General features: G+C 35.6%; 1 protein-coding gene across 2 annotated transcripts; it reads left to right on the plus strand.

The window, feature by feature from the left end:
- The first annotated feature begins 834 nt into the window (after positions 1–834).
- Positions 835–7,523, plus strand: Micu1 (Mitochondrial calcium uptake 1). Of its 2 annotated transcripts, none has more exons than XM_076440850.1 (11): positions 835–1,343; positions 2,224–2,374; positions 2,820–2,979; positions 5,263–5,300; positions 5,622–5,736; positions 5,946–6,106; positions 6,232–6,348; positions 6,590–6,714; positions 6,850–6,977; positions 7,073–7,162; positions 7,245–7,523. In XM_076440850.1, exons 1-11 carry the CDS (start codon positions 1,123–1,125, stop codon positions 7,397–7,399), a joined length of 1,461 nt encoding a protein of 486 aa, XP_076296965.1. In that variant the 5' UTR covers positions 835–1,122; the 3' UTR covers positions 7,400–7,523. The 2 variants fall into 2 exon arrangements, with proteins under 2 accessions (XP_076296965.1, XP_076296964.1); XM_076440849.1 differs by lacking the exon at positions 2,820–2,979 and adding an exon at positions 4,358–4,517 and having other exon boundaries at positions 837–1,343.
- The last annotated feature ends 2,559 nt before the right edge of the window (positions 7,524–10,082 follow it).

Here is a 10,082-nt window from a genome sequence, read left to right on the forward strand (position 1 = left end):
TTCTCTGGATGGAGCCAGAATATATCCTAGAGGGCGTAAGAAATACCGAAAAATTCGAGTCCCGCCAACTCCCATAAGGCTGGCAGTCTTTAATAGTATCTCGTCGGTGCTCGAAGGATCGAAGACTTCGGAAGGCGAAGGGAATGGAACAGAGTTCCCAGGTATGTACAAGTGGTACATACAAGCAGTACGACTGATGGGAATCTAACAATTGAAGATGTGTCAGTAAGTCCTTCAAAACGACCCTACGTACGCGGAGTGTATGAAAACCCCAGCAGATTACATCAAGATACTGGAAAGAGGAATGGAACAGTTCCTTGGCAGGGTAGTGCCACTCAATGACCACAGCTCGACCAAGCTCGACCACTGTGAAAGAGAGGAGGAAAAAGGACGAAACGCTCCTTCCTTTTTCCTCCTCTCTTTCACAGTGGTCGAGCTGGGTCGAGCTCCCATTTCATCATCATATATTGTTATGGTAGCCGCCACAAAAACGTCCTTACAGCGCCATCTAGCGGCAAAACGCTCAAACTGTTAGCCAAATGTTACCGACAGAGCAAGTCAGGCCGGGAACAACGCCATCTAGCGGTAGACTGGGAAGTAACAGTTTGATTTAGTTTCAAATGTACCGCTAGATGGCGCTGTTACCGGCCTGACTTGCTCTGTCGGTAACATTTGGCTAACAGTTTGGGCGTTTTGCCGCTAGATGGCGCTGTAAGTACGTATACGAAGCGCAAATAATTCGTGCCGGAATTAACATTGCGTCTTATGGGAAAAGCGGCACGAATCATTTGCTGCTGTAATGAATATTCAATATTTTTCATTTTGCATGAATAAATTATTTTTATTGTATAATACAGATACAGGATTCTCCAGTACACTCCTACCAATTTTTTTAGCCCTTGAATAACAATTTCATTGAATATTTATTTAAATATTACAGTTGCACAGATCTCGCAAGTCGCAAGTCGCAAGTTCTCGCGCATCGCGTCGAAGGTGGTCGAAGGTGCGTGCAGTGCGTGTAAATACTGGTAAATAGTTACCTGGTGCCTGGTACTTACATGTATAAATCGTTTCATCGTTTGTCAGACTATAAATGTCTTAAATAGTGTATACATAGTGAAAATGTTTGTTAGTAAGGTTATAAGCACTTTAACTCGCAATACCTTTGGCAAAAATATTCAGAAGCCATTGTTAATAATTCAGAATGTTAATACTTTTCGACATTCGATGCCAAAGAACTTTGTGAATTTTTCATACGAAAGAGATGAGCGTAGGAAAAATTATTTTTTCTTGCTATTGGGGCTTCCAGTGTGTTTCATCATTAGTCTTATAAACTGGAAAGGGTAAGTTTCATATTATAAAATATTTTTTACAGTATCATTCATTTATTGTAACAACGATACAAATAAAAAGTTATGATTTTTTGAGGAAGTAGTCCAAATATTCAGAGTTATCATTTCGTAAGAATGTCATATGAAAATGGTAAATGAAGTGCAATAACGTATCAAACTGATCCACAAATAAAAGTGTTATAATGTAGAATTATTCATTCTTGGCAAGGACAAATTTGAAACAATCATTGTTACAACAAATAATATTAATATATATGGTAATATATTACATAAGTACTTTTAAGAATTATGCACAACCAATGTTTTCCAAGGAAGACACCTCTTTCATTCCCAGTATTCTGCTCCAATAACTCAGCGTACTCTTTATTACTTCACATCCTAATTTGACTCTGCCCTTTTCTGGTCTCATCATGTACCCAGGTGTATAGTTTAGCATGTCGAAAAAGTCTTAGGAAACTGATATTCATCTTCTCTAATTATCTCAATGTAATGCATATTACAGTTGAACCTCGATAACTAGAATCTCAATGGAAGAACTAAAATCTTCAAGATAACTTAAAACCTCTACAAAGAGGTTTCGACTTATCGAAGTCTTCGAGTAAGAGAGGTTTACCCTGTATGAAACCATGCGTTTGGAATGTACACAAATCTTAGAAACCCATTAAAATGAAAACTTTTAGATAAGTACTGACATACTTTCAAACTGTTGTACATTATGTTCACAAGTTTGATAGCTATAATTTTGCGTAAATACAATAAATAATCTGTGTAGGTCAATGATTTTATTACAGAGTCTATTCGTGTTACTTGCATTTTATTTATTGTTATTATTATACTATTATTACATATTTTCGAATGAATTGTGTTTCAGACTAAATGGAAGATATTTCTCTTCGGTAAAAGCATCGGAGATGGTCACCGAAGAAGTAAGCAATGATAACGAGAAAATGCTGCTAGAACAAGAAGAAGATGATCAAAAGAAAAAAAAGAAAAAGCCGAAAGTAGGCTTTCGCGACCGAAAGGTGAGTAACTTAAATATTGTTTTTATTATTTACTGTAATATGTCATCATATCATCTCGGATGGATGTTCGTACACGCGCAACGTAAACAAATATGTAGATCGTACATAAATTATATATTGGACTGTTCAACTAAAATCTACAATAGAACGCACATGACAACAAGTGCATGCGATAACATCGTATATGTCGATTACTGTCACAACATTACTGTCACATACTTCGTACGTTTAACATGTATTAGAAAAATGTATGTAGGATTCCTTACGATATTACTCTGCTCTCATTGGGAAAAAAATAGGTACATTTACCCTAGTACCACAAGTATTTATGGTACATAAAATCTTTCATTCGAGAAAACACTAAAAAACATTGCTGCGAGACCACATATAGACGTAATTGTAGGAAAGAAATATTTATTTACCGTTATGTAATAAATTATTGCAGATTATAGAGTACGAAAACCGTTTACGAGCGTATTCTACACCTGACAAAATATTTCGTTACTTTGCAACTGTAAAAGTATCGACCTTAGATAGTACTGACATATACATGACTCCTGATGACTTTTTGAGAGCAATTACTCCTGGCATGAGGCAACCAGATGGTATAGTTTTCTATTTTTTTATGATGTCCTTCTTTTATGCTTTCATTTATCACTTTTTTACTTTACTAACATTTTTATTTCACTTGTTTGAGTTGATCATAACATTATCATACTTAATACTAATTGTAAGATAAGTTATTGATTTTTTTAATACGTGTCTGGCAGAGAGCCTCTCGTATATCAATGAATGTGATTTTGCTGTTAGCTTTCTTATAAAGGTACTTAGACATTCTAAGCTTAGAGTGAGAAACAATTTTCAGTGAAGCGATTTCCTATTGTTTTCTTTAAAAAGAAGTTACTTTTCGTATGTTATTATTAAAATAAATCTAAGAAAATAGTAAAACGATTTACCATACTAAATTGTTGTTTTTGATCTCTTTTTCAAGTAAAATTTGTTTAAGTCTAGCTCAGATGTACAGGGTGAGGCACTAACTATTGCCACCTACAACAACTCCGAAAGTATGATAGTAGTAGAAAAGTTTTAAAAATAAAAGTTGCATTGGACAGCAGGGGCCGTAGTGTGGCGTTAATCTTTTGTTGCTAGGCAATGCTAGGTGGAGTCGCTTCAGAGATGTGAAGGTCACCATTGTTTTTTTAAATAAAGTACTATGTTTTGGTACCTGTTTTCTGATCGCGGCTATTGAGACGAATCCAACTAGGTTCAACATTCAGGTCTTTGAACGTCAGCAAAGGTTATTTATGACAAAAAAGACGAAATAAACTTGCATTTACAGAACGTGTTCAAAGTGATTGCCAAGATAACAACTAACAGCGATATCATCCAGAAGCGTTTATTTGTTAGGTTTAGTAAATACGCTGAAGGAGATCCTCAACGTTCTCACCTTACACGCCGACAGTTGAATATATTTGTACAATAAATTGTTACGTCGTGCAGTGTCGAAGTGATAAGAAATATTACTCAATCTGTGATAAGAAGATTACAGCATTGCATTGATGGCAATGGCAGCTCGAGCTTTTTGGCACCTCGCGGGGATGCCCCCCAGTGGAAGGCGAAGGGACAGTGATCGTGGAGATCCTCAGGGAGCTAGATTATCTTATGAATATCTCACGTAGTGAGATATTTTTCCATATCATTTCTATTTTTTGTAATATGTATTTGAAAAAATTCCTTTTATTCCTGGTGTCACAGCTTGGTTGTAACTTGCTCTCAAGCTCCCCGTATAGTATTCTACGTATAATTGTGATTTTTCATCGCCACTATTGTTTTTTGGTTGGTGTTAGACTTTAGACAATAATTACAATCCCTGCTACATTGTTTAGAATCTTATTATTACGTATAAAGTGTTGTATATTTGATAAGCTTACTATGTGAAACTATTGTGGTCCAATGAAATCATTAAAGATATTTATAATGCAGATTATTGAATATGAAAATCGTGTGAGGCACTATTCCACTCCAGACAAAGTATTTCGATATTTTGCTACATTACAAGTGGTTAACAACGACATTCACGAAATCTTCATGACACCAGACGACTTCTTAAGATCTATAACACCTGGTGTGAAACAACCCGATGGTAAATTTTCAGTAAACAATGCATATCACTGTAGTGTGTAGATGTCATTTTAGTATAGTAAGATGCTTCTAGATGGGCATGGAACAATATTTAATAGAACGTAAGCATAATGTATTGAATATTTTTAAAACTGGAGATGATGTATCAAAACTTTATTTATTGCACTGTAGTTCGATGAAAACAGGTAACGGGCGGCCGGGTACCTATAAATTTTGGTTTCGACCCGAGTCATCAAAAGCCGAACCGAGCATCTTCCATTTTAAATTCCGTCGCGTCTAATGCAACTACGACATGGACTTAAAAATGAGGTACTATAACAAGCAAGAAAAGCAGAGCAATTTGTTTATTCTTTCAATATTCTGGGGGGAATAGTAAGTGACCTTTGACTGTTCAAGTGAATCCCCATAAGGATATCATAAGGAATCCCGCATTGAAATAAATCAACCATTTGTCTTCAAGGTACCACACATGTAATGTTAGATATCGAAGAAACAATTCAAACGTTTAGTATCACCGATTATATCAGTATTAATCAATGTTGTCCTGAAAAGCTGAACAAAACCATTTTAGCATTATTTTAAGACTTAAAGCCACAGTATAGTAGGACATTGGATTCGTCTTGTTTTCAAAAGTCTAACTTGTGCATGAGCATGGGCACACAGGATGGTAGCATGATCGCAATTTAATTATGTATTCCACTGATAAAGAAATACTCCATGCATTAAAACGATATAATCATTTTCAGGACTTGGTCTGGATAAATATAAACGCTTCGACCCAAAGGTGAGTTATTTATTAGTTCATCTATAACAATACTTGTAAATACACAAGGTGGGCAATAGTTTTGTCCATCTTGCAAATTTTTATTACGAAACGTGTATGATATGAAAAAATCATAAATGTGGAGCAGTAACTATGTCCACCTTTATTTTCTCTGTTATTTATAATAATATGGGAAAATGTTAAATAAACAAAACTTGCATGGTACAGGGGTGGACATGTTGCGATACAAACACAATATTTCATATTGTGCAGCAGCATCGTTCATTGTAACGAAAGTCTCATAAATTTCATTAACATCAAATGTGTGCCTTTTTAACGCAGAATATTCATAACAAACTCGAATTGGCCTTAGACGAGGATAGCATCTTCTACAAACTGGGAAGTGCTGGTTTAATTACTTTCTCCGACTACATATTTCTTCTCACCGTATTATCCAGTAAGTACCATTTGTATAAAATAAGTTGTTCTTCAATCCTAATAAACTTCTATTAAACTATTAAGCGGTCAGGTTTTGAGATATTTTTGAAGAAGAGAAACTGTTATTTTAGGACATCAAATTGTAAAGAATGATACACCTGTTAATCTACGAAGCTTAACAATCATGACTCGTAATATTTAATCAGGAAACCTATTTTTCTGTTATAGCTTCGAGAAGGCATTTTGAGATTGCCTTCAGAATGTTCGATTTCAATGGCGACGGAGATGTTGACTCCGAAGAATTTGGAAAAGTTGCAACCTTGATTCGACAACAAACCAGTATTGGAAATCGACATCGCGATCATATAGCTACTGGCAATATGTTTAAAGTATTAACCGTTATTTATTAATATTGAATAATTTAATCGTATCTGTTGCTATATCTGTATCTGTTGCTATGTGTATTGTGTAGTAAGTTGCATCTGTAATTATTCAATGTATTTTGTGTGCTCAGGGTGTCAATTCTGCGTTGACTACATACTTCTTTGGATCAAATATGAAAGGAAAATTAACTATCGAAAAGTTCCTGGACTTCCAGCAGCAACTGCAAAAAGAAATATTGAGTTTAGAGGTAAGTCTCTAGATTATGTATCATTAGTTAACTCTGGGGCGTCTACAGTAAAGTCCCATTCTAACAATAAGTCTGGTGGAGGAGACTGTTCTATGTCAGTTTATAATTAATATTAATATGTTTTGCTATTATTTTTAGAAATTATTACATTCAGGAGTACATTAACACTTTTCTTCGATTATTGCAAAATACTATAACTATAGAGACACTGTTTAACAGTTGTGTAACAAAAATGTTGTAGTTCGAGAGAAGAAATCCTGATGAAGACGGCAGAATAACAGAACAAGATTTCACTGAGTTATTATTGGCATACGCAGGATATCCTGACAAGAAAAAAGAAAAAATTCTAAAAACCATAAAGAAACGGTAAGGACTATACGCATTTACACTAGTAGCGTATTTTGAATTACAGGAGTGGACTATGTTCTATTTATTTACCTTCTGTTATTGTTATTGAATTTACCCTTATAATCACTTACGTCAATGTATATTTTGTTTCAGTTTCAAACAAAATCCACAGGGAATAAGTAAAGACGAATATTTAAAGTTCTTCCATTTTTTGAACAATATTAATGATGTGGACACTGCGCTAACATTCTATCACATTGCGGGAGCATCGATCGATCCAGGTTTGTATCAACATTAATTCAAACCATTTACCAATAGCGTTATTTGTCTGTCTGCTTGTCATATACTGATGTGCTGATGTTTTTATTCTTTTCAGCTACATTGAAGCATGTTGCAAAAACAGTGGCCCATGTGGATCTAAGTGATCACATTATACAAGTAGTTTACACTATATTTGATGAGAATAGTAAGTTCCATTTCTTGCAAGAGTAACGAATGAGCATTTTTATACGAGAAAAACAATAACCTTATTTCTTATAAATTTACAGTGGATGGTCAGCTGAGTAATAAAGAATTCGTCGCTGTTATGAAAAATAGAGTTTTAAGAGGACTAGAGAAACCAAAAGACACTGGCTTTGTGAAATTGATCGAGTCAATGGCGAAGTGCTTAAAAACTACTTACAACGTGTCTTTCGATAATTAAGATAAACAATTCAAAACAATAATTGAATAATGTATGAAGAGATAGAGAAATCGTTAATGGCTTATTTGTTTGAAATAATTAAACGTAAATTATTAAATGAATAAAAGGTTACTGAAACATCAAAGTCTGTCTTGGTGAATTTTACCCTTGATATCCATTTTCTGCAGAATTCATTTTCTAACTAAAAGTTGCATTTTACAACCTTTTTATGTGGGCCTATATTGAAAATTTAAGAAATACGTTTTGTAGACCCGTGTCAATTGTATGCACTGTGAAAGTTTTTCGTCGAAATCGGTTGATGCGGGAAAATCGTGAAAATCTGCTCGGGGGCAAAGAAGAATAATTATCGAAACAGTATCTCAATAAATATTCATTTGATTCACGTGTAGGACAATCTTTATTACTTAATGTAATACTAAGCACAACATAGTTCTACAAATTGATATAATAATAATATCCTTATATTATTATAGTTTCGATCACTAAATTTTTAGTTGTATTTCTTGGGTGCGTGCGTGTATGCTTAAAGTATTAGTCTCGCGTAATCATACAAACACGTACATACATACATGCATACAGACAGCCAGACACACACGCATACACACACAATATATACTTACACCGATTAATTCTTTCATGTCATATAAATAGAGTATTACATGCGCGCGTATATTTGTGTACTCATATACTTAGGTATATACTTAGACGATATACCCTTCAATATAGGGTTTGTTCTTATCCCTTATTTATCTTAACCGATATAGTCGATATATTGCATATACTTGTATATATGTATATATCTATACATATAATTTATATATATATATATTTTATGTATCATCAAGATATTATAAATAATATTATATTTTATAAAAGCACTTTTTATTGCCTATAATATTAACACTAATTTTTAATGATCGCATTGTATCTTTTCCATTTTTAAGGATTTCTCTTCGCATTATTCGTCTTAAGATAATAATAATAATAATATATATAACGCACTCTGTCTATAAAAAACGCCGTCCTTGGTTTCGGCAGCACATCTATAGGCAGAGGTATGTCGAATTTCTTTGGCCAGCAGGACACTTCAAGCACTTTTAATGCTGACATCCAGAAGTATCGAAGGTATTTACGAGAATAGAGGACCTATCCTATGATAATACGATCGTCCGTATAATGACACGCGATATTAAACACGATCTATCTTACTTTGTCATTCGCGTACCTCCATTTTCTGTACTTGCCGGTCGATCACGGAAAAGAAGCCAACCTCGGCTCTGTATTTCGTTCGACTGAAAGCAAAGAAAAGGCCACCCGTGCTGATTACTTTGCAACATAATCAAGCGTGTTCATAGACAGACTGTATCGTATCGTATCGTATCACGTATCGTGTCGCATCGTATCGTACTCTACTGCACTGTGTCCGATGTCTGTCTGAAGCGACAGAACCGGTGTCGCCAAATTACGAATTGTCTCGCACTCTACCCTTCCTCTATTACAGTGTTTCCCGAAGTTTCGACGTCTGTGTACCCCTTCTATAATTGTCGCTACACTGAGCATCCCCTGTTAAGAACAATCGGTATTAAGTAGCTGACGTGTACATCCTTTCTACACAACAGTAGACTTCCGCTGCAGTGCTGCACCAGGATTGTTGCACTAGAACCGGTGCGTACCCCCTCCAAATTCTTCCTGCACCCCCAGGGGTACGCCTACCACACTTTGGGAAACACTGCTCTGTTATTAGATACAACGCTATTCACCCACGCTTCCGCCACGGCCGGGTCACGTGACGCGTATCGTTTCTATCGTTCATGTTTCACAATGTCACGTGACTAATCCGGTACTGGCAGAGAGAGAAAGAGAGGGAGAGAGATAAACGTATTCTCCTCCATTCGAGTGAATTTCCCTAATCTGGCGACACTGTGCAGAACTCCCAGAGATTACATTCGTAAGGAGATCCTTTGAGTGAACATTACGGAAATCTGTTACGCATTAACTATCATAAACGCATCGAGACGTACAAATTTTGCGAACATCCCCCAATATCTATAACTGTTAGTTCCTTCAGAAATTCCTTTCACATCTCGCTGTAGATTCCCTCCACACGTATTACGTATACACACGAGTAGCATTATTATTTTGTAGGGATGCGGTGTGTTCTGGAAGTTGGAAGACTATCGAATCTTTGAATCTCTTCCTTGTCACGACCCGGCCGATTTTCTCCTACACTTTTTTCCAAACAGGCAAACCACATCAGAAGAGTGAAACAGCAAATATATACGTAAATGCTGCGCGTCGGCGTCGACCGAACTAATCTAGCAACTTTACCAGACTTGTACCCCTATTATTACACGTACGTACGACGTATGTACATACATACATATATATATATGAATAATATATAAAATAAAATGTTGTCTTTGAGTTTGTTGCTCGATTATGCAAACATCAGTCGACCAGATCGACGTGAAATGCTGCATGTAGTCAGGCAATACATACATACAATATATTGTATCAACGTATAGGCTATCGTGCGCCTCGAATTTCAGTCGTATTTTCACCAAAGAAACCGGAAACATTCTATGTATGCATTGTACAGTAATTCTTCTATAGTGGCGAAAAGGTTGTACACGTTGAAGGCAAAAGAAAATATCCTCTCTACTGCAGTAATCTGATCTCGGCT

Source organism: Lasioglossum baleicum, chromosome 16, assembly GCF_051020765.1.
Source record: "Lasioglossum baleicum chromosome 16, iyLasBale1, whole genome shotgun sequence".
Lineage (NCBI taxonomy): Eukaryota > Metazoa > Arthropoda > Insecta > Hymenoptera > Halictidae > Lasioglossum > Lasioglossum baleicum.

Bases quoted from the DNA above. Each gene is read 5' to 3' on its own strand.
- Micu1 (XM_076440850.1), top strand. From the start codon at position 1,123: ATGTTTGTTAGTAAGGTTATAAGCACTTTAACTCGCAATACCTTTGGC. The intron at 2,375-2,819 runs GTGAGTAACTTA...AAATTATTGCAG, and splicing joins TAGGCTTTCGCGACCGAAAG to ATTATAGAGTACGAAAACCG. The intron at 6,715-6,849 runs GTAAGGACTATA...ATTTTGTTTCAG, and splicing joins CTAAAAACCATAAAGAAACG to TTTCAAACAAAATCCACAGG.